The 25,030-nt window shown below is 45.0% G+C and overlaps 1 protein-coding gene across 5 annotated transcripts in view; it reads left to right on the top strand.

The window, feature by feature from the left end:
* ptprz1a (protein tyrosine phosphatase receptor type Z1a) overlaps window positions 1–25,030 on the top strand; it is a 69,595-nt gene that overhangs the window by 9,793 nt on the left and 34,772 nt on the right. For all 5 annotated transcript variants that reach the window (XM_076732318.1, XM_076732319.1, XM_076732320.1 and 2 more), the window contains exons 2-5: window positions 14,703–14,765; window positions 20,445–20,624; window positions 22,783–22,934; window positions 23,541–23,636. In XM_076732318.1, the coding sequence (XP_076588433.1) occupies window positions 14,703–14,765; window positions 20,445–20,624; window positions 22,783–22,934; window positions 23,541–23,636 (491 nt within the window). The remainder of the gene's footprint in view (window positions 1–14,702; window positions 14,766–20,444; window positions 20,625–22,782; window positions 22,935–23,540; window positions 23,637–25,030) is intronic.

The following is a 25,030-nucleotide window of genomic DNA, read 5'->3' on the forward strand; positions in this document are numbered from 1 at the left end:
GTGAGGTTTCGTAGAATCGTGATGAAAACAGTTCTGAGGTCGAGATTTGGTGTAAAATCCACCTGTTTTAAAAATGTCTTTTCTCATTTTCTTCTTTATTTAACTTCATCTGATGACCTTTTTGTCTTATTCTCTTTGTGTTGCTTCTTTTTTTTTTTTTTTACTATTTTGATTTATTGGCCTTGGCTTCAAACCTCGTTTCTAAAATCACTGCACAAATAAAATACACGAGATTATTTCTGTGCAGGTCAATCTGCAGAAACCTCACACTCACATTTGATGTGTGTGTGAGGTCTTTGCAGACTTATGGAAAATGTGTTGCGCTGCCTTTGGATGAAACGACTTTGGTTTGATGGTGTTTTACTGACTTCTGAATCATTTCAAATCCCTTTTTAAAAGCTATTTATACTTTAAACATTTGTTCTTGAAAAGGAAGTGAAAGAACCAACCAGTGTTCCAAAAACACGTTTGCAAATTTGGTGGCACGGTGGCAACACTGTCGCCTCACAGCAAGAAGGTCCCAGGTTCGATTCAGGTTCGGGTGTGTCCTCCACCATGCCTTCGGTGCCTGCTGCTCGAGGAAAAAAAGGGCCTTTCTGTGTGGAGTTTGCATGTTCTCCCCGTGTTCACCTGGGGTATCCTCCGTAAAACATACCCCCACTAAAAACATGCAAGAAGATCACCACCTGACCAGTGGTGACAAAACGCAATTTGGTCCCCGCTTGGATGGCAGCCCACCGCTCCTGGTCTGCCGTGGAGGAAGGACGACCAGGATGGGAGAAATGCGGAAGACAAATTTCACCTTCGTGTGCAGTGTCCAGTGTATGTTGTGTGATAATAAAGGGGAATGTCTCCCCCTGATTCTTCTTCTTCTTCTTAAATGTTCTGTGTCTATACTTTATGACCGTAAAAAGTCACAGGGATGAAAAAGCTTAAAAAGTGACAAAATGAAAACTTTACAGAAAACTTTGCTTTTAAAACCTGTGAAACTTTAATCACTTAAGATCTTAGAAGTTATTTATACCGCTGTTAAAATAGGCTTCTCCGGACTGCCAGCATCTGCGGATTTGTCCAGTGTTTACGGACTGTTTTCCCCAGTTGGCAGCTTAGAAGTCCTACATGACTTGAATGCAGCATGAGCTCTCAGATTCCCTCAGAATCGTCTTTTAACCGGATGCACGTTCTTACGAACATGATTCAGAACGTCATTGTCACCTGAAGCCTGATCTGAAGAGGAAATCAGTTTGTCAAAAGCTTTTAATATAAGTAAGAGGCTTTAAAACAGACACACACACACACACACACACACACACACACACACACACACGCACACACACACTTCCTCTCCCATTGTCTTTCCTGTGGGATACAGCGTTGGCACCCTCCTTCGTGCATTCAGCTCCAGTGTTTAATTAAGTCGTTTTTCTGTTAGAGAAGCTTTCCTCTGGGCCTCTGACAAACTGTTTCGTCACCGTGTGTACGATTCGATTAGAAACACGTCTGCTGGAACCAAAGCGGCTCCGCTTGGAACGGACGCTTTATACATGAGGAAATCTGGGTGACGAGGGAAACTCGCTGCTCCTTCGCCGCTGATCAGGTATTCAGGAGAGGAGCCGTTTAAACAACGTTCACCCCACAAAAAGATGCTGCACTGATGAAGTATTTAGAGACAGCTTTTCCGTTCTTAGAGCTTTTCCTCTGGTTGGTCTGGGAAAAGTCACGTTGTAATCAAAATCTGTATGGTGGCCTTTTTGGGACACCTCAGACTCACTCGTTTGCCCACAAATAGTTTGTTCAGATTATATTTATGCAGCATAATTTCATACAAAAGCAGTTCAGTGAGCTGCACATGAGCCACGTCTACACTGGTCACACACACCCAAAGAGGCTCTCAGCCGGACTTAATCAGCCCCAGCTGTTCTGAGGCACTTTGAGTTGAATGATACCATTAGCATGTTAGCATGAAATGTTAGCATTAATCTCAAACTGCAGCTGAGACTGACATGAATCCAGTCATTAGTTTCATCCTGTCATGAACTGGAGGGAAATTGTTGACCAGGAGGAAAGATCAGGAGAGGATCACCAAAGTGATGAAGGTTCATCTCCTGTGGACCATGAATGTCTGTATTACATCGTGTCAACGCATCCATCCATCAATGGCTGAACCAACAGACTGACTGGAATTATAAAGAGATGAAATGTGTCCTGTATGGAGATAAGTCTCACGTTGAAAGCATTTATGGCCTGTTGGAAAATGGTCCCATGTGTTGAAATGTTGATGGCTCACAGGTGAATCCTCCTCAGTCACTGAACCAATGAAAACGGCCCTACAGGATGTGACAAACAGAAAGCAGACAGAGTCCACTTGGTTCTTGTTGGCAGCCTGGATTTGCTGTTCATCAGGAGTATGTAAGAAATAACACAGTACGTAATGAGCTGTGATGAAGAGCTGTGATGAAGAGCTGATTGTTGCTGAGTGGTGAGTGTATCACAGCCTGGTCGATCTTCTTCGACCCATCTTCAGTAGGAACCAAAGAGTCACTAAAGAACCTTTTTCTGTTTGCCGTAGTGGATCCGTGTCATGATAATCTTTTCTGTCCACATGTTAATCTGCTGTCGGTCACAATATGTCGATGAGCTGATGAGCTGCTGCTGGTTTCCACGTTCAGACTGAACACACGGGCAGACCCAGATGCTGTGAGGGCCTTCATGTTCGACACTCTGCTGCCGTCCAGACAGTGAATGAATGAGCTCGTATCCACAATCAGAGCGTTTGTGAAAGCTCTCCGTTTCCTTCAATGGGAAGATGACGGCAAAGACCGGGCAGCCCGGTCTGACCGGCTGCTGTCGTGGCTCCAACAGGAAGTCCGCCTAAAGCAGAAGTTTGACGTTTCTGGTAAAGTTAGATGAGATGGTCAAAGCCACTCTCATGTGATTAAACAAGTGAGATGCGTTGTCTCAGTTAACTTCAGAGGTGATTCTAGTCTTTCTGCTAAGCTAAGCTAACTGGCTGCTGGTTGAAGCTTCATCTTTTAAGGTCCAGTGTCGAGGATTTGGGGGGCTCATTTGGCAGAAATGGAATATGATAATCAATAATGTGTTTTCATTAGTGTAGAATCACCTGAAAATAAGAATCTGAACCCCAGAGTCATGTGTGCTGACATGTCCTCAGATCGTCAGCTCGTTCATGGTCTCACAGGGAGCTGCTGTCCGGATCAAAGTCCAGTAAAACTTCAGTGAACAAAAGGCCACCTGGATGCCATTTTGTTTACACGTTGCGTAGGTGCCACAGGGGGAACGTATGTGATTTATGAGCGATTGAGGCCATCAGGCTCCCCAGCACACACACCGCTGCTTTGTTCTCTGATTGATGCCGTCATGAGCCACGTGCTACATACGTTTAGTGCTTCTAAATGTGTTTCTCTTTATATAATAAATCGTTATTTATGTTCTGCTCTGTAGCAACTCAGACATAAAGCTGAGGCTGGCATAGCCGACATTAAAGGTTTAAAATAAATAAAGCATCCCTCAGATTGTTGCATTGAAGCCACATCTTTCTCAGTTTCCCTTTAAATCTTCCTCTTCCTGTAAACAAGTCGCCCTGAGTGGGAGCTCTTTGTTTGGGCGCCCTGTCGCTCTCTGAATGTTGGAGCCGCTGGCTGTGGAGGTGAAGGCCGGGCAGACGAACAGAGAGAGGCAGCTTGAAGGTTTGGGCTGCAGGGTTTGTTTGAGATCGATGCAGCTGCAGCAGAGGCTGGCACGCAGCGAGCAGTGGGCAGGTACCCAGCAGACATGTGGAAGCTGAATCGGTGTTGGTGGGATGGCCTGCGTCAGCGCCGAGATCTGGAGTAAATTCAACAAAGGGAGTGAGAGTTGAGACGACCTCTGCGGTCGTCCAGAGTCGTTTTTCTGAAACGTTTGTCTGATAAGTTTCCAAAAGCTGTTTTAAATTCTTTTTCTGAGTTTCCAAAGATGAGTTTCTCAACTTCTCTGCACTGTTGTCTCTCTGTAATTTGGTCAATAAAGGTTCAGTCTCTGAAACGTTACAGTGTGCAGGACGTTCCTCAGACATCAAGTCGTTTCTGAGCTAAGCTAGCAGCGTGGCTCTACAGACGCCGCTGTTTGATGGTGTACTGAACTGTGAGAACTTTGGGTGATCCTCTTGCTTTTCATTCAGCACCGTCATCGTGTCAAAGTTTTAATTTAACACTATTATACTACTGCTGCTACTTTTGCTATGATCATCTTTGCACTAAAACCAGCCTCCACTTATTACCACTGTTGACTACAACCTGAGAAGCTACCACACAGTACAATACTTCTCATGCACAATGTGAAACACCTACTGTACTCAGAGTCTTGTCTTGTCCTGTTACGTCCTCATGTCGTTAGCACTAGCTATGGGATAAGCCCTAAGCTATACCTAACTTATTTATTTAATATTACCTAGGGTTTAGATTCTTTTTTTTGTCCTGTTGTCTTGTTGTCCTGTCGTGCTTCTGCACCTACTGTTGTCTTGTCTATGCCGGGAAAGTGCGAAACGCAATTTCAATTCCTTTGTATGTTAAGTACATGTGAAGAAATTGACAAATAAAAGTGACTTTGACTTTGACTTTGACTTAATTTGTCCAACTGCGTGCAAAACTAACATCATCCCCATCAGCCTCAGCTGTGCTGTGTTTAGTGCCAGTTAGCAGTTGTTAGCATGTGAGCATGCTAAACTAAGGTGGTAACCATGAAGAAAATTTTCACTGCTAAGCATCAGCATGTTAGCATGCTAATGTTAGCATTTTGGTCAAAGCACTGCTGTCTGAAAAGTTTGTCGGATTGTCTTTGGAAGACGTTCGTAGAAACAAAACTGAGAAATGCTGCTCGCAAACCGACGTGCTCGAAAGCAGTTTTATTATTCTGGTTTAATACCCAAAAGAAATCCTGTAAATCAAACCTTATAACAACCACAGCTAAGAATAAGTTGAATAACAACTCATAAATCAACGTATGTCTTCGATCAGTGACAAATGCTAAGCTAACGGCTTGTTAGCTGTGTCAGCTGACAATGAAGTCAGCAGGACAGATATGATACTCGCTACTGATTGGTTAGAGCTACATATGACATTTTTATGATACTGTTGTTGCTGTAGTATTGTTTGTTTGTGGTTTTATTATAATTTCACAAAATATTATCTCCTGACTGACATGAAACTTGACACAAACGTGAAATATGTATTTTTTAAAAGCGCTAATACAGATGACTTCTGCGCCTCAGATAAGCAGATATACACGGTATGCTAACCATCAGGTTTCACACCACAGCGCTTCATCCTCAGTTAGATCAGGACACGAACGTGTTTATTGTCGAGCTCAAAGCACAAAGTCAACGTGGAGGCTGCCGAGCGTTTGGCTGCAGCCCAGAGAGGCTGCCGATAGAAACTGTAGACGGTCGGATCCATTATTCATCTGCTGTCCCCCGGGACAGATCATTTGTTTGTGGCTACAGATACAGGTCACACACGAGGGTATGACGACAACATGCACGCATGCACGCACGCACGCACGCACGCACGCACGCACGCACGCACGCACGCACGCACGCACACACACACACACACACACACACTCTAAGCTGTCAGAGAGCTGCTCAGTCTTATCACGGTTCAGCGCAGCGACGCTGGTGTTGGTGGATGTAGAGCAGAGATGAGACACTGCAGTTACAAGTTAAAACCATGACCACACACACACACACACACACACACACACACACACAGAAGAGAACGTGTTGACTGACGTGCTTGTGATGCGTGTGATTGGCCTGATGTCTAATGTTCCCTCCCTCAGCAAATCTATTGACAAGTTTGTTCATAAGCAGATTGATGTTGAAGTTGAAGATTGATTGAAGTTTGACGTGTGTCTTTTTTAGTATTGATTGATTCTGACTTCGTTCAACACAGTTGATCAGAACATCCTGATTGAAGCGCTTGAGAAGTTGACAGGCCTCTCTGCATCAGTGTGCCTGGTTCGTGTCCTGACCTCCTGCACATTGACCGGGGGCGACCGGAGGTTTTTCAGTGCGTTCAGTCTCAGCAGCTCTCGATGGCGTCGTGCACTCTGGGAGAGCAGCTCAGAGTAAGACCCTCCTCGTGATGCAGAAGAACCTGTGCGTGAATTTATCCCGTTTATATCTGAGAGGTGTTTAAGTCCAGGTTTAACCAAACGGCCGCTGTGATTGGCTGCAGATGTCTGAACGTAGGTCAAGGTGTTAAAAGGTTTTGTGCTTGTTTACATTTGATGTCTCAGTCAGTGAATTTCAGACATTTTAATAAAGCGAGGCCTTTGTTTCTGCCTCGTTTAAACCTACAGGACTGAAAGCGTCTCACTCATGCTCAGATCTTCCTCGCTAACGATGATGATGTTTCACCCCTGCGCTCTGTTTTCCTGCCTTCATCCTGCTCTGCACATGTGAAATCATCCTCTCAGCAGCTCTGCTTCTTTCATGTTTTGTCCTCCTTTTAGGGCTGATGGACTCTGCCTGTAGACCGTCCACAGCTTTTGTCCTTTGCCATTTATAGTTAAAAGGGAAAGATGAGAGCGGCTGATCGATGAGGAGAATTTCACCCCTGAGGCCTCTGCTCGGCTGATGAGTTTAGTTTTCCACAGCCGGTCCTCCCCTGAGTTAACGCTCCCAGCGGCAGTTTTATGTACAACTGACATTTCATTTGTGTAAAGCCTGCAGCGCTGTGACGAGGCGCTTTGATTTCCTGTTGGTGGTCTCAGAGTGGATTTCTGGGTTTTTATGGACTTTGATGAATCACTGCTGTCTGAGCCCTTCAAAGGTCGAACTCTGTTTCAATACAGATTCAAAGCCAGTTTGGAAATGTTATTTTTTGCTGCAATTGAATCAAAACAGTGTTTACCAACAAAAGAAATACTTCTTCTTTGCCTTAAAATACCTCTGCACTGCCTTCCAAAGCTGCTTAGCTAAGATAAAGGTCATGTCAAGGCAAAAGAAACCGACAGTGACAAGTAAACAGGAAGTTGTGGTAGAAACGGCGGCCTGTGGTGTCACACTTGTTGACCCATCCGTCCACACCGACCTCCTCGGTATGAGATTTTTGCCCACAGACAGATTGTCCCTCTGCTCCTGAACGAGTGTTTTCCCTCACAGTCGCTGACAGGAAGTGTCAAACACTTTAAAGGCAATTTATGCTTTGGGAAATGAATTATAACCCTCAGCTCAGCGTGGTTTTCAGCAGCTCTGGTGGAGGCGAGCTCCGTCAGGTCTTTCCACTTCACCTGAGAACTGATTCAATCCACAATGAAGAGATTTACGCCTCCGTCAGTTCACTGGTCGCCTTCCTGAGAGGCCAGGAGTGGATGGCAGGACGTTTGTGGGAAGAAAACAGCCTTGACAGAGGACGGGATCACGCAGCAGGACTCGTACGGTAGCTTCAGCGGACGTGTTATGACAGCAGAGGTTTTCTGCTCGGTGGTTTTTCTCTCAGTCTGCTGACAGATCAGGCCTGCAGTCAGTCCTCTGAAGTGTGAAACACTCCAGCTGTTCAGGCTCATCGGCCCATTCGCTGGCCTTGAAGCTTTGCTGTGTTTCTGCCCTGAGCTCAGCCTGCCAGGCAGCGCTCGCTCGCGGTCCCTTCACGTGGTCTGATGGACCTAAACTCCAACAACGGTCCCCCTAAATATCTGTAGTCACCTAAAGCTTTTTATTGGTGGATTTATAGTTTGGACCTGAAAATCCTGTCTGTAAGGATCGACTCAGGGAAAATTCACAGCGTGTTTGGAAAACATAATGTCAGATGTGAGAAAAATGATCCCAGCCCACATGGCGTGGCCGTGGCGGTCAGTCGGCAGGTGGTCTAACCCAGACTGATTGTCATGAATATGAAATACCTTCAAACGAATGATGTTCCCATCAGCTGTAAACGAAGCAGGTGAGCATCGTAAACGCTGTGCCTGCTAACTTCAGCATGTTAGCATTGCCATCATACTCTCATTAGCATGCCGGCATTAGCATTTAGCTCAAAGCGCCGTTGTGCCTCAGCACAGCCTCGCAGAGCTTTAGCATTTCCTGTGGCTGCTTCACAATGAAAGCCACACAGTGTTTTGCCAGTGGAAGGTGATAATGTGAAGGAGCAGCGGCAGGAAATGCTTACTGTACTGGTGCATTGAGGCTGAAATCATACAGTCTTTTGTCAAACATTTAACTGTCTGTAACCTCTGTCACCTCTGTGACCAGCCACCTCTCCCACCCTGAACAAAGTGAAGTGATTATCATTAAAACTTCAATCTGCTCCCCGTTTCCCAAATCATACCCTGCATATGAGATTCAGACTGAACTGATTTTATCCATCAGCAGAAAGTTTCAAGTCTCTACTCGCTGATTTTCATAGAAATGTCAAATTAAACCAGCAGCTGCCTGAAAATGAGGGAAATCACCCGACCTGGATCTGGGAAATTTAAGGAGCTAAAACATGGCCGCCATCATGGCCCTTAAAGAAATAGAAGGCCAGACTGTCCACAGATTAACCTGCCGTACCCCTCCAGTCTGAGCGCTCGGCATTACTCAGACCACCCCGCCCTCCTCACACCCCCGGCCCCCTGGCGTCAGGAGAGGGGCAGGGATTCGGGTGGATGTGTCGGGGGGGTGGTCACACATTCTGGCACGGGCACCGGTTCTCACCCCGCAGCCTGTGGACGTCCCGGCTCTCCCAGGGCTCGGCTAATCCTCTTATTCAGCGTCCGGCTGGAGGCTGCGGGGCTCCCACAGAGCCGAGCCGGCCACTCTCCGCTGAATAAACACACTGACACAGTTGTGGTCTTTTTCTCTCCGTGCAGACGCTGAGCAAGAGTTCTCCATAGAAGCTATTCTCCTCATTCACTGTGTTCCAGTGGAACATAAGCATGTACCCCCTGCTTTCTGTCCTCAACCTGAATCACATCCCCCGTCTCCTCCACAGCCGCCTCCCGTCTTCACTTCCTTCTCTCCATTCGTCTTAAATCAGCTTTTCTCTCTTTTTGCTCCTTTAACAAAACTTTTTCTCTCCTGAGCTCTTGTTTTATGTCTCCAGTGATTCTAGATCATTGCAGCAACGATTGCAGGAGTTTTTCCTCTAAAGGGCGACAAACGTCGGCCACGTCGTGCAGCGTGAACGTCATTTGATGCCCAACAAAGAGCGACACTGAGCACAGTCACCATCATATTACCTGAAATCTCTGCCTGTCATCCCCTTTCATCAATATACTGATTTCTAATGCAAAGCAGTTGATTGGCTGCTGATACAGACTTTAAGATCACACGGGTGTTTACGGAAAAGTAAAAAAAAAAAAAAAAATGGACATGAATAAATACAGAAAATCATCCTGAAATGATTGAACCCAATAAATGTCCAAAACTCAGTTAAATAAATGAATAAATAAATCGAAGCAGGTCGCTAACGCTGTTAGCATGCTAACTGTTGCTAATGCTAAGTGCAGCTGAGCATGATGGGAGTCTCGTTAGTTTTGCAGGTTTTGAACAAATCAGAATTTGTGGAGGTCGGTGGGATTCAAGCCTTCTTTTGTTGTTTTAACACTTCCTGTCTGACAGGTACGCTGTGACAGACTCGGCAGGTGTTTTCTTTGTAGCTGGCGACACAAAAGCTTTCCAGCCCCGCTCATGTGTCAGGCGTTGTCACGGCGTCGGTGTGGTCTGTAACCGAAACCTGCCTGTTTGACATGTCCATGCTGGACGAGTGGTGTCTGTCCTGCAGCGATCTGATGTTACACGGTGCCTTTTGTGCCACATTTAACCCACTGACTGAACACAGTTCTCTCAAAAACATAATAATCCCTGAAATCCCTCCATTTTCTCTGCAGCTTTGACCAGATCTGCTTTATGTCTGCGTCACGTTTGACTCACAGCGATTTAAAAGTAGGACATTTGGGAGAAAAACAAAAAAAAGTCCAAAAACATTCTTCTTGTCCCACAGTTAATAACGAATCCTTGTGGAATTTCAACATTTAGCCTGAGTGTCTGAAATGACCTTTTATTACCACATTTGAGGTTTAAAAAGTGTTTTGCGGGCTGTTTTTCATTTGATATCATAACGATTATTGGCTGTATTTGGTTACATCGACGCTGTGGTTTGTGGACTTGTGATGTTCCACATTAATGTGTTCACACACTGTGCAGATCAGACGTTTGTGTGGCTGATTGATGTCGAGTCCCCTGCAGTCTGAACCTGCCGCTCATCAGGAAGCGGGATCAGCCAATCAGCTCGTTGGATGTGCAGCGTCACATGATGTGCTGTTGAGACTTGGGAGTTGTTGGGAACCTTCAGCCAACCCTCTCAGACCAGTTTGGACAACAGATGTAAATTCTGCATAAAGTTTTTTTTAGATTTTAAAATCAACTGGATGTTTTTCTGGTGTCAGATCCAAACGATTCCTGCAGGGTCATCAAACATCAGTGGACAAAGGTCACCTGACGCGTTCAAGACTCTTAAAGCAGTGACGCATGCGCGCGCGCACACACACACACACACACACACACACACACACACACACACACACACACACACACAGACTGTAATGGAGCCCTGCTGATGTACTGTTGGTGGAGCAGACAGGTGTTTCATGTCAGAGCTGCTGTTTACACTGTCTGGTTTCCATTTCCACCTTAGCAGAGACGGAGCTCACAGCTTCCTGCCTGTCCTGAACCACCTGACTGCTCCGAGGTCACAGAGGAGGTGGAGGAGGAGGAGGAGGAGGAGGAGGAAGGGGGAGCTGTAGCTGGCTTTATGTCTGCAAGCTTGTACCTTTGACTTTTGAGCCATGAGTGGTTTTAGGGATCAGTCTGTCTGTAAATCTGTGGATATCCCGACAGCTCTTCAACATTTTGTACAAGATGTTCAGGTTAAAATGATTCCTTAACTTTTCATCCAGGTTAAAATATCAGTTTTTAAACACCTGCCAAACTAACTGCATTCATTGAGTGACGGACGACGTTAGCTGCACAGCGCTAGTAGAACGGCTAGCTTGGTTAGCAGTGAGCTAATCGCAGAAAAACTTAAAATTAGCTTGAGAAGAATTACCATCATGAAACAGCTTTAATAAAACAGCACCTGCTCCAACAGGAGAAGTGTGAGTGAAATACATCAGTCAGGATTTGCTCCTTCACAGATGTGACGAAGGCTGGACGGAAAGATGTTTTTTAGGGCTAATTAGCAAATATTAGTGTCCTCCGTCCTGAGGTGACGGCGATGTGGAGGCGTCCTCAGCTCACTGTGCTGGAATCGAAAGCTGCTTCTTGTTACTTGAACTTCTGACCTCTGACCTTTAGACGAAAGGTCGCGACCCTGCTTCAGTCTGCGTGTTGGAGGTCGGTGATGAAGTGAAGGCAGTAAAGTGAAGAACCAGAGCGACGAGGACCAGAAGAACGATGTGTCTTCTTCCTGATGGCCTGACGGTTTCTTTATTGCTGCTTTCTGAAGGAAACGAGCTGCGGTCGGCCGGCAGGAGCTCGAACACATCGGTCTCTATGTATGGTCATGCAGTGATTCATGGGAAAGCGGCGGGGAGCAAGGTCTTGCTCATCGGCAGGTTTAGTTCCACTTTGGCGCTCTGTCAGTCTTTTATTCCTCAGAGACAGAAAACTTTCTTCACTTCAGCTAAAATAAAATGGATGATTAGATCATCCTGTGATGTTCCACCAGACCAGAAGAACAAGAAAAGCTTTGTTCTCTCAGAGGAAAGACTCAACCTGCACTTTTCCCTGAACCGAGTCTCACAGGCGGATGTAGTGCAGAACAGGATGAAGATCACCTGAACCTTCAGATGATCAGTCGAGCCCAAACACCATCATTTTATGATCCTGACACGTGATCCAAAAGAAGCATGCAGTCGCATTCATTCACTCTTCTGGACCTTTGGATCACATCACATGTTCCTCAGTTTAAATAACCCACATAATCTGATCTTCAGCCTTTAATGCTTTGAATTTCTGGATTTTTGCTCCTGTCCAGGCCGTGTTGTTGTATTTCTCAGAGGAAACGCACATTGATCCTGCTCTTTGAACCATGTAGAAAGTCTCTCCATGTGAAGTTCTTCTATACATTAAAATCCGCCCTGCAGGAAGTTTTAAAGCCCAATCTGATCCAAACTCTCAAAGTGATTGTGATCTCCTCTTTACTCATAAACACTTAATCTGCTGCAGCTCCTCTGGCCTTAATGCAGTCAGATTACTGCCTCCTGTTTGCATGAGACCTTTAGGTCCTGCGTGAAGGTCTTCATACCGAGCAGCTGGACTGAAGGTGCTGCCCTGTGGGCGACGTCTTCTCCTCTGCAGGCCGTCAAACATGTAATCCTGGATTAGACCTCTATCATCCAGAGCTCAGAGGGAATAAACACAGCACAGCAGGAGACCTCATCTCCTAATTTACTGCAGACTGCTGAACCGACCACAAACAGGTCCGACCATGAAGTTTGAAGAGGCCTTGAAACACTCAGAGGGACTCCTGATACGAGTTTCTTGGTTTGATGTTTGGATCAGTGACTGCAGTTTGCTTCATGTGGACGATTCATGATGTTTGACTTAAAATGTAAAAATCTTCATACAGGATTCAAACAAACACACATTAGGTTTGTGTGTACAGTGTTTATTTGTTTCCTCTCCATAAGTAAGTGGACAGTCTGTCCACCAGATGTTGGACCTGCTGCAGGATTTGAGGAGCATCAGTGAGGTCCAGCACTCGATGCTGGAGATGAAGGCTGGTTAGTGATCAGCCCAGTGCTGCTGGATGGGGTTGAGGTCAGGGCCCTGTGCAGGCCGGTCAGGCCCGTCCACGCCAGACTGGGAAAACCTTGTCCTCATGGAGCTGGTGCACGGGGACACAAGCTGTTGATTCAGAGGTGGAGGAACACTGTTATTGCAGCATTAATGGAGGCTAACAGGTGTTGGAGTGTTTCTGCACACGTGAAAGCAGGTGTATGCTTTACGCTCACTGACTGCTGTTTTTAAAGCACTTGATCCGTGTTTGATGTTACTGTGAGAAATCTAAACCTGCTTTGTGATTGGCTGGCTGAGAAAAAAGCTTCTGACATCACTCGTCTTGTTCTGAGAAATCAGACTCCTCCCAGCTGTTTGCTCTGCCCGGGAAAATACAAAGACTGTTTGTTTGTTTGTGATAACGGCGCCTTTTATGAACGGCGGCAGCTTTCCATGACGTGCTTTTCATTCCGTGTGTGGACACACGTTAATCAACATTTCTGTAAGTGTGGCAGCGTTAGCCTGCTGGCTAGCTTTCACTGAGATGACGATGAGATGTTTTGAAACCGGTGAGGCGGTTGAATTCAGTGGATTCCCAACATTTCTGTCCACATCATGGCTGTAAACACACACCTCATCACGTCACTTTATTTCCTCTTTGTGTCATGTGACCTCTGCTCTCTGTTTCTCGGTCGGGCCCTCGGTGCTCTGTTATGGTAATGAGGTGGCGGTCTCGAACGGCCCCTCAGGGCGTCGACTTCACTTCATTAATGTGACAGATGCCCAGACAGCTGCTCGGGTTAATGGTGTCGCCTCCTCACATCAAACCACGCAGGCTCTCATTATATACATGACTGAGAGTCCGAGTGAACCGAGTCCATCAGAAAGGTCGAGACAAAGGTAGTGAAGGTATGAAGGAACGTTGTTGTGGAGAAGGTCTTGTAGAAAAATGTCCAAAATTTTTTTTTTTTTTTTTTTTGTTTTGTTTTTTGATCATTTTGAGTCAAAATATCCAAATATGGCCTAAAGCTGGAGCCGACGTGGTGTGATAGGCTGGTGAGTAAATATGTGACTTCTGGGTTCAGTTCAAACACCCGAACCGCGGTTGGATGTGCACGCCATCCGCCATCTTTGCTCTTACTTTTTGCCACAACAACCGACAGCAGGACCCTCCATCTGAAGAGTGAGGTGTGTTCGTGCTAATGCTGCTTTTTTACTGGATATTTTTGAAAGGTGTTTATAATAATGGAACTTTATGGGTTCCACGGTTGTAAACTACATTCACAATAACACCAGAACCACATACCTGATATTAAGTTTAGGGACTGAGGAGGTTGGATGTGGGTGAAGCATTTTTTACTAAATCTGCCTTGAAGCAGCTGAGGTTTGAAACATGGAGGGGGTTTATAGAAAGAAAGAAAGAAGAACTCAGCTCCACAGACAGGGTCAGGTAAAGCTGTGAGCTCAGCTCTGTGTTGTGCTGTTTCAGAGGGTTCCAGCCTGTAGCTGTTTTCAGCTGCTGGATGGTTGGAGGTACGAGTTTTTTTGGCAGCTGTTCAGGGCGACCTCAGCGGTGACTTGGTGTCAGACAAGAAATCAAATGAAATCAAAGCCGTTATAACACCGACAGCCAAACCATAAAACCCATTAAAGTCCAACCCTCCAATGAATCTGTCAGCTCGGGGATTTAAAAAGACGTTTGTCTCACCAGTAAAACATTTATGACCTTCCAGCGGCCTTTAATTAACCGTGAGAAAAGGAAGAATCGTCGTCTTTAGAGGCAGAGAATCGCTGACTGATGAAACCGTAAAGAAAATATGATGTTTCAGCAGCAGTGAACAGGTTCTCCTGATGATTTACGCACAGATTACATCCAGTATAACAGATCATGTCATTAATATTCCACATAAACGTTTTAAAATGACCGTCTGTCTCTGTCTTGCAGGTGAAGGATACGCATACAGGAATCAACGCAAGTTCTCAGAAGACATCGACTGGTCGTACGCAGGTGAGTCAGAGCAGCATCACCGCCAGCAGCAGCTTACTTTCTCTGCACGTTGTTTCATGGTATGCACAGTATATACCGCAGTTAGCTGCTAGCAGAGCGCAGACCGCATCCTGCTAAAAGGAAGTGCAGAGAGGCGGTAAAAACAAGGGATGAGTTTATGGAGTTTATAGCATTTTTCAAAGTCTGCTTCAAAGTATTATTCAGAAAATCTTGAAGTTAATCTGTAAACAAACAGCCACTGGATCCATGAAGATCAGATCACACAAACACCTTCCATCACTCAGTTCCACGTCAGGTTCCTTCGTCTCTATGAACGATTCCACCCTGGAACAGTCTGACGTTGTCTGGTGTTAGCACCTCCTTCAGGTCCTCCTCCTGAATGAGGTTCCAGCTTCTCCGTCGTCTCCGTCTGAATGAGGTCTGAACGCTGCATCAACTTTGTCTAAGAGCATTTGTCCTCGCAGCTAACACAGCTGGCTTGTCTTTTCATCAAAACAAAACTTTTGGTGCGTTCAGGGACCGCTCAGAAGAACGTGTTAGTCTATATATTATTGTCTTTAACACTGAATCCTCACTGGAGATTTAGGCTCAGATTTGGAGGGTTTCTGCTGCTCCTCACCATCAGTGAACTCTTCAAAACCCTGCCCAAGTGCCTTTGAGCAACAGGCTGAACAGTTCTGTGCCACTCCAGCTTGGACAGAGCGGCTCAGATCCTGATGTCTGATTTGAAATTACAGGAAAAATGATGCTGTTCTTCTCTGCAGAGTCACATGAATTCAATTTTACCTACTTTAGCCTCATGTTAGGATTTCCATGTGAATATAAGCACACACACACACACACACACACACACACACACACACACTGGTTGTTTGATCTTTCGGGATCAGAGGAAGCTTTTGGCGCTGACGACAGCTCGCCATATTAAACCCCAGAGATTTAATAAAAAAGATCTTGTGTCGTTCGTCCTCTGTCTTTCTCTCAGAAAGAGTTTTTACAGCCGTTGGTGGTTTCTGACCTTTGACCTTTCAATACAAGTAGCTTGTCCACACATGAGCTGTCAGATTAAACAGAGCGTATATTAAATAAACCTGTTTGAATCAGTTACGCTCCACTTTATTCTGCTGTTTAGCTTGTGGTCCAGAGTCTCTTGTGAGGATTATTATTCACTAAAAATGTCAAATTTAACAGTTTACCTCCATCATTTTAGAAGCATTTGATCTTTAATCAGATAAATGATGATTTCACTTCGACACACAGAGGAAAGTTCCTCTCATATTGAGTCTGTAAAATGTAAATGAATGTCAAATGTGACGAGTTCAGAAGGTGCGTCAGCGTCTTCTCTCAGCGTCTTTGCTCCAAACATGATCAATTATTAATGCAGACGGGGGCTTGTGCTGATGTGATGATGACAGCTCGCTGACAGTTTTCAGCAGCGTTGATTCAGCGCTGTGTTCCTCCATCTGTGCTCCTGTTCTTCAGACATTTCACTGAGATGTAATCAAACAGTTTGACAGGACAGATGCAGATTGAAGTGATTTCATCATCGTGGACTCTTTGTCGTAGACTGTGTCCCCGATTTGGTTAAAACGAGAGTCTGCAGCCGTGCTAGCAGCATACTTAAGCAAAATGCTAACACGAGCATGCTAACCTGTTAACAATGACAATGCTACAGTAACATGCTGATGGTAAGCAGGTTTGTTTACCCTGTTAGTTTAGCATGTTAGCATGCTAACATTCGCTAATTTGGAAAGTCAATCCCATAAATGTCAGCTTCATGGTGGCACTAGTAGCTAAGACTGAGTAGGACCAAAGCCAGTAGACTGCAAGACATTTCATGGCACTTCATCCCATAGTCGCTGAGATTTCTGCGTCAGGACCAAAGTGGTGGACTGACTGAGAGACGTGTCCATCCGCAGAGTTAATGTTAATGGTCTCCTCTGAATGGACGTGGGCTTACGGCTGCTGGAGGGGAGCAGCTTCAGGTACTAATGCAGCAGTAGTTGAATGAATGTCGATGGAGTGAGTTGTTTCCAGTCCTGCGTCTTTGTTCTTTTCCATGTCACTGAGACATTTTGTCCCACCTTCAGCCTCCGTACCTTCCCCACCCTTCAGTCTGGCTCTTCACGGCGGCATGAATAGACTCCCTCCACCCGCTGATCTGAATGCGCAGGAACTTTAACGTTTGTCTGCTAATGTTGCAGCAAATGCAGACTTTTTAGACGTCCATCTTTGTGGTGGCCGTTTCAGGAAGGCGCTTCTTTTCCTGTTTCCACATCACAGTCGAAATTTGAACCCCATCCATCCTCACTGACGCTCCTGCGGCTGATGGAACAAATCCCTGCAGCCCGGCTCAGAAATCTGATGGAAATCTGCTGCTTTAACAGATTAGCGTCCACTGTTTTGGACTCACGTGTTCTGCTGTGACACAGAGTTGGAACATGCAGGTGTCCACATACTTTTGGCCATGTGGTGCGTTTCAGTTGGACTTTGGATGTAGTGATTCGGCAGGACGACGACGCCGTTCACGCTTTCATTCAGGAGAGTTTTAGATCTGCACAACGAGTCTCAGCTCTTACAAGCAGCCAAAGTGAAAACAGAAAGAGTCAAAGCCTTAAATATAAAATGACGTTCATGAAAAGTGAAGGAAACACATGGTACTGGCTCCATAGTTCTTCATCTTCTTCATCCACACTTGGTTCAAACGTACAGAACTTCGTTTTAAGTTTCAAAGATGCCAAACTTGACTGAATTTTGGGGACATTTCCATTAGTTGGAGTCATAAAAAACCAATGAGTGTCTGGTTTTAATGTTTCGCTCGGTGTAAACGTCACATAGCTTGAGAGAGCAGCTGCTACAGCACGATGCAGAATAATGTACACTGTTTGTGTAAGACTGACGTAATGTGGAAACTAATTCTGTCTTTATAGCGGCGTTATGATGTCTTTATAGAGGAAAGTAAAGGTAAAAAGGTGAGTTCAAGGGATGAATCTACATTTATGATCCTTCTAAAAATACTATAAAGAGGAAAGGCTGGTCTAAGAGAGAAGCTTCATGTTAAATCAAGTTTTAAGACAAATCATCCGTTAAATCTCTCAGAACTCACTTTTATTACCTTTTACGTCTTTCTCATAGTTTGGCCTGTTCACGGTGGACTTTAATCAGCCCAAAAACAAAAGCAGAGGTGAAGTGTGATTGGTGTGAAGGAGCCTCATCCATTCAATGCACATGAACCTCTGTCCTGATCATCATCATCCTCAGAACCGTCTGCTCTGGAAGGAGACCGTTTAGTCTTTATTCATTTCATCAGATTCGTTTCCGTCCAGCATCGTTTTCTTGTCTTGTTTTCCTCTCTTTAAACTCCTGAGTTAGTCAGGATTTCATAGTGTGTGTGTGTGTGTGTGTGTGTGTGTGTGTGTGTGTGTGTGTGTACGTACACACACTCCATTGACATGCTAATATCCGTCCTGACCCAGAAGCCTGTCTGACCTGGTTGGGCTCTTTGTCCTCTGGAGGAAGAAGCTCAAAGAGCCAATCGGAGCGAGGGCAGGGAGTCATGTGACCGCCGGGGTACCTGCTGATAAACACAACACCAGCTGGCTGAAACAACACTACAACACATAATTAGCAGGAAGGAGTGCAGAAGCTCCAAACATCTGCAGGATGAGTGAGACGCTTCATTACGCTGAACATCTGGGCTGTTTTTTATGGAGGAGGCTGTTTCAGGAGAGACGTATCTGATAAAAACTAGATTAAAAAACAGTTTAATTCGGTTTCTGTTGTCCCAGAGAGGCTCTGTTACAGCAGTTTGAGGTTTACTGTGACATAATTTGAACAGACGGAAACAGGACATGATGATATGTAAGAACAGGTAGAAACACCAGAGCAGGCAGGTTGACGTGATTATGGCTGTTAAAGCTGCGATTGGTGCAGCTGTTCGAAGATTCAAAGCCTCTGATCATAACCCATAATTTAGACATCTTCATGACATTTGGCTGGGGACAGGTTTTAATCAGCTCATGATAACGATCACGATGAAGAGGCTGAGGACACTCCCGACAGGAAGCACGATGAATGTTTTCATGCTTCCGTTTAGACGATCACATTTTTTATTTATGAATCAAACAGACACTTGAAGACGTGTAAATAAAAGTGTCTTAAATCCGGATTTTATTCAAATATGAGACACTTAAAATGACGAATGTAAATGAGTCCTGGTCCTGAGCTTTGTCCAACCGTCCACCTCAGAGTGACGACTGCACACTACACTGAAACGATCCAGGCAGCAGGAAACGCGTTAAGATAAACAGTTTAGCAGCATATAAACGTGCTACTATTGTTTAGCTTGTAGCCGTCCAGCTGCTGCTGTAAACCAGAGACAAGCAGAGACGGCAGCTTTTCAGTCTGTCTCTCGTCTCCTAAATGTGACTCGGGCTCAGAGATGCTGAGTGAAGACAGTAACTCTGAGCAGATGTGAACAAATCTCTACAAATCCTGTGACGCGCTGCGCTCACGGGATCACTGTACGAGCAGATCAGCGAGTGTTTTCGGTCAAACGTCACATGCTGCTCAGATTATTTCTGCAGTAAAAGGGAAACAGAAAGCCCGAGGCCGTACGTCAGTTTGACATGAGTGTGAGCTGCTGGATTAAACCTGTTTGGCTCTTTTTGGGTTCAGCTCACACACGTGAATGACCTGCTGGCTGTAACACTTTCCATGCTGCATTCATGCCGTCCGTCACGTCAGCCTGGTGTCTGTGTTTGAAAGTTACTGATGCTGCAGGCTGTGTTGGAGGAAAATCTGCTTGAACATTGAACAATATTGGACTTTGACCTCCTGAAAGCTCTCAGAGTGAAAAATGTGAGCTGATATTACAGTAAAGCCAGAGTGCAGCAGAACAGCTGGAGGTTATTAGCTCGTTAGCTCGTTAGCTCGTAGCTAGTTCTCCCACAGCAGCGCACCTGTAAGCAGTCATTGCATGATTAGTTACAGAGAGAAGTCTGCACTTCATCAGTTTGTCCAACTAACGAAGGGACAATATCATCAACAGCTGCTCTGAGAAATAATGCAGGTATATGGAGAGTTTTTCCCATCATCCCTTACAGTTTGATTTTATTCTCATCTCTTTTAACACAAGAAAACCAGGAGGAAGCTTTACAAGCAGCAGCAAATAAAACAACTGAAAACAATGAAAAGGTGCTGTACGTGCCATAGATAAGAGAAGACTGTGAGAAATAATCACAAATTAAGTGACGAGATCAGATTTTGATGTTGCAGCGAATGAAAACGTTTTTTCTTGTAGGAATCTCATTCAGTGAGTGTTGTCCTGTATGGAGGGTCTGCATTGACCATGTGTCTGCTCTGCTTTCTCCTTCCTGAGGTCTTTGTGGTTTCACTCACAGAGAGCTAAAATGACTTTCAGACAGACAATCAAAGACAAAAGTTTGTTATCGTGCAGGAGACAATTAGAGACAAGCTGTCGTCAGAACTCTTCTTTGGTGCCTCAAGTTCTGGTTGAAAGCTCCAGTTTCACGTGATCCTTTGCTCAACGTGTCGTCTCGGTTTGGCTTTCAGACTCCAGAGGTTGTGTTTTCAGAAGCTAACTGTTGCTCCTCTGATGTCGGAGCTTCCCAGCAGCACCTTGATGGTAAAATATCGGCTTTTCTGTGTGTCCTCCAGGAACATTAAACCAAAACAACTGGGCCAAGAAGTTTCCGTCCTGCAGCAACGCCAAGCAGTCTCCCATCAACATCGAGGAGGGCCTGGCTCAGGTGAAGCTGCAGTACCAGAAACTGAGGTTTGATGGCTGGGAGAGCCTGACCACCGACAGGACCACCATCAAGAACGATGGAAAGACCGGTAAGAAACATCTGTGGACTTTTCTTAAAGCGGCTCTAATCAGTATTTATATTTACAATAATCAATGAAATGACAGTGTGAAAGATGTCTGTCATAGTGACGAACCTGCAGAGACCTGAACCTGAACCTGAAGCCCCCCTCAGCCTTACGTAGCTTCATACTGAGGTTCAGCTCGTTGTTTCTGTGTCTGACTGCAGCTTGACTGTTTCGGTCAAATCTCAGTTTTCACAGCGTCGCTTTCGGCTCCAGCGTTCAGCTCTTTGATAGAAAAGCTCTAAAAATCTGCTGTTGACCACCTGCTCCACAGGCACAGCTGGTGGAGAACCAAGCAGGGCTAAACGGAGGGTCAATGTAGGACTTATGTTTACCAGGTACACAAACATGACGATCATTTGCTCTGTGTCTGCTGGAAGTGGACGCAGGTAGCTGGCTGCTAACATGTTAGCCACGGCTGCTTCACAGTATGACGTGATGATGTGTCCGTGTTGTGTTTTCAGCCTTGTCTGCTGTCTAAAAATGAATCTTTCAGCAGCACTCAGCGTTTCAACGCGGCTTCTTTGCTTTAGTTCTGGTGTACTCTTTCGATATGTATTATTTATTTATTTATTGCCATTGCAGAGTCCAGTCTGCATGTGGTTTTGTTTGTTTTTGTACACAAGATTATCTCTAATTTTAACTGCAGCCTTGTAGGAACTGAAGTTACCACTGGGGTAGATCTTGCACGTTGACATAATAAGATAGTAAAATACTTTATTCCTAATTAATAAATAAGGTGAAAGTAAAAGAAATGGATAAATTCTTCTGTTGCTGTAAAGCTCAGAATGATGATATTCTGGGTATCACTTTAAAATGTTCAGTGATGAACGCTTCCATCAATCCAACGCCGTCTCTTTCTGTAGCTCCTCTCTGCTCCTCTCTGGCCCTCCTTCCTCCCTGTCCTGAAGTTTTTCTGATGACAGTTTCTCCCAGTTAGATTCTGACCGATAGGGCCTTTTCTCAGACAGTGCTGTCCTATTGTAAAGGATACTGTTACCAGTTTCTTATTTGACAGGATCGAGAGCCTTTTATATATTTCCTGTCTCTAAGTGGTGTGAAACACAATAACCTACAGTGTGCATTCAAGGTGATTGTTAAGTGAAATTGTAGACAAGAGGGATCCCGCCTCGCCTTTCGAAAAGCTCCAAACAGACGAGTCCAGTGCTTCTTAGCAACGGGACCCTCAGCGAAATAAGAAGCACTCTGTTGGAGTTGTTGTTCGTCCGCCAGCTGCTCCAAAGGCTTTTATAAATGGAGATGTTTGGTGGACAATCTGAGCACGATTCAGGCCGACCGTACTTAAACCTGTTTTTATCGGCCCACAAATGGGCCCAGTGTAGGTTCAAGGCGCGGACTGCCATCCCTACACTCTCTTTGAAAGCTCCGGGCCTGTCAGGAGCATACTCAGCCACAAATGGAAGACTTCAGTTTTAGAAAAAGAGGTGACGGACGGAGCGTATGGATCGGTCCGTGCCTTAATACAGTGCAAACAAACTTTTCAACAGGGATGAATCAGCGACAAGTTCAGTCAATATTTGTCCTCCCGCAAGGGGAAATTAGATTTTAGACAGGGTAAAAAGAAAGCATAATAGAACAGAAGACGCAGACAGGAGAGGACATGAATGAGGTCAAACACACAAATAAAGAGGTGGAAAGAATGAAAACCCAGCAGAAGCAAACAGAGCCCTTAAAGTGTGAGTGTTCAGAGGATCGATGTTTCTGCAAAGACTGAATTTTGTCGGCACATTCACAGGAAAAATATGTTTTATCTGTACAATACAATAGTCACATTCTGGTTTCAAGGTGGTGGGCTGAGGTGTACAGTACAGCGCCGAAGATGAAACGACTGTATAATGCTCCACCTTCATGAGACCATCAAAGGACGGTTCGATCCTCGAGGGGACCTTTTGTCAGGTCGGACAAAGACCTACCTGAAGAAGATCCCCTTGTTGACTGAATCATTGTTTGACGGTCCAATGAAGGTGTTAGTGGAGTACTATGAGGCGTTCAGGCTCCCATCCTTTGATCTGAACATTTATAGTTCTGTATTTCAGTGAGAGATACGTTGGGGCTGAGTCTTCTTTAAGGGCTTTGCTCACATCTACGTCTATTCTGGTTTCAGTGGCGGTCAACGTGGATGGAGAGTTTTATGTCAGCGGAGGCGGCCTCAGGTCAAAGTTCAAGGTCGGACGCATCACCTTCCACTGGGGGCGCTGCAACGCCTCTTCAGAGGGCTCCGAACACAGTCTGGATGGAGTCAAATACCCTCTAGAGGTGAGCTGTCCTGTAATATGAGATGAATGTTGAGCTCAGGAAAGTCCTACATGGTTAATGTTACTTACGTCCATTCGGTCTGTTGTTTACGTTGAATTATCGAGCAACGTCGCTTCTTGATCCTTTTTGAATCCTGAAAGAAAAAGAAAATCATTGTTGAGATGGAGTGATTTCATCTACTTAATTACTTGATTATTATTTACCCACGCTTTCATTTTTGATGACTTGAGCTTCTGTGACTGTGGTCTGAACTGACTCCAAAAACGCTTTACGCAATCCTCACATCAACAACATCATGTTCACATGCTTAGAAATAGTAACTTGAACACATCAGCCTTTGAAGTCAAACACTTCACAGGTTATATCAAGTACCAAGATTCTTATCTACTCACATTGAAGCTCTTTGCCCATTAACTTTGACATGCAGAGCAGTGGCAGCACAGCAAATACAGCTTTTATTTTCCCTTTTTCCTTTTGTTCTGAGTGAAAGAACTCATGGGTTTACAGACAATGTGCAGATCAAAACCAGACACCAGGTTAAAGACTTGGACCGGACTCGCTGCTCTTTGTCAACGGTAGCTTAACACGCTTTGTTTTCTCCCACAGATGCAGATCTACTGTTATGAGGCTCATCGCTTCGACTCTTTGGATGAAACCATCAAAGCCGGAGGCAGAATCACAGCGCTCGCCGTGCTGTTTGAGGTGTGCATGTTTTACGAGGCGGATGATCACAAATCCTGATAACGCTGAGATCAGTTTACAGACTCGTCTGTCACTGTCTCCCAAAACAAACAGTAAAACAGTAAAATGCAAATAACATTCATGAGAGGAATGAAACAACTAGTGAAGGAGTCTGTGGTGTAACACTGTGAGGTTTAACTGTACCAGACTGTTAGCTGCTAATTTGATTTGTTAGCTAACTTAACATTAACCCAAACTGTTTAAACATCTTAACTGTCAGCTAACACCAGACTGTGCTAGCTGATATTTGGCTGTTAGCTAAACTAACTGTTTTAGTGCATTAGTTGCTATCAATCTAACTGTTTTAACTACTAATTTGATTCAGTGATTGATTTTGACACTGGGTATGTCCTGAAAAGTCAGTGTTAACCTGCTGTTTGTGTTTATAGCCGTTAGCTCTGGGCTAATGATTGTGTGTTAGTATTCCACCTTCTGAGTTGTGTGTCGGCTAAGCTAACGAAGGTCTTGGCTATGAACGTTATCTGGAAAGCTTTATCCTCGTGCAGAACACAGACTTTCGAGTTTTGGTCTCACAAAATGTCTGATTTGAGAAGCTGATATGAAATTTTGAAAGTTTTAAAACACAGAATGACTTTATGGGTGACTTTTGCTGCAGATGAAAAAGTTCATGCTGAGAGATTGAAGCCTTGCAGACGTATCACCAGTGTACTGTGGTAATACCTCAGTGAGTGCACTGTGTTTGAATTGATTCATGGTTTGGCTCAGGTTCATCGCCGAGCTCTCGTCTGTGTTTTCATGTTCAGTGCAGGCTGTACTTCGTCTTTCCCTGCGCTTTGCTTTGTGCAGCCGTTTTGCCTCCGGCCAGCTTGGCATGTTCGAACCGACAGAGGCCATGTTGGAACGAAAATCAGAAAATGTCTGATGTGAAGCTGCAGGCTCTGTGTGTGTTTTGGGCTGCAGGTTGGGTGGAGAGCAGGGTGGGAAAACTACCAACCGAGGCAAGAAAGCTAGTAATTTTCCTTTTTGGGTTCTGCCAACAGGGTCATTCCTATGTTCAAGAGTTCCCCTGCTGTACGTATGTGCCCTCCCAGGGTCCAGTGTTTCCAGGGTTAGGATCCAGACCCAATGGAATAGAAGGGTTAATGTGTATTAGCAGAATATTGAACAGGGAAACATAGGACTTTGGGAACTTTGGACTAATTTCATGTTGCAGGTAGTCTGGTGGTTTGTTTGCATACGCTGAAAGTCCTCAGTTTGAATTCGGCTGGGAGGTCTTCTGATATGTTAATCGGCTTCTTTTCCTTCTCTACTCTCTCTTCTTTGTGGAATGATAATGATAATTCAAGGTATAAACATTTGTACAATTATACCTTCTTTTGTTTAGCCGAACACCC

Source organism: Chaetodon auriga, chromosome 6, assembly GCF_051107435.1.
Source record: "Chaetodon auriga isolate fChaAug3 chromosome 6, fChaAug3.hap1, whole genome shotgun sequence".
NCBI classification, from domain to species: domain Eukaryota; kingdom Metazoa; phylum Chordata; class Actinopteri; order Chaetodontiformes; family Chaetodontidae; genus Chaetodon; species Chaetodon auriga.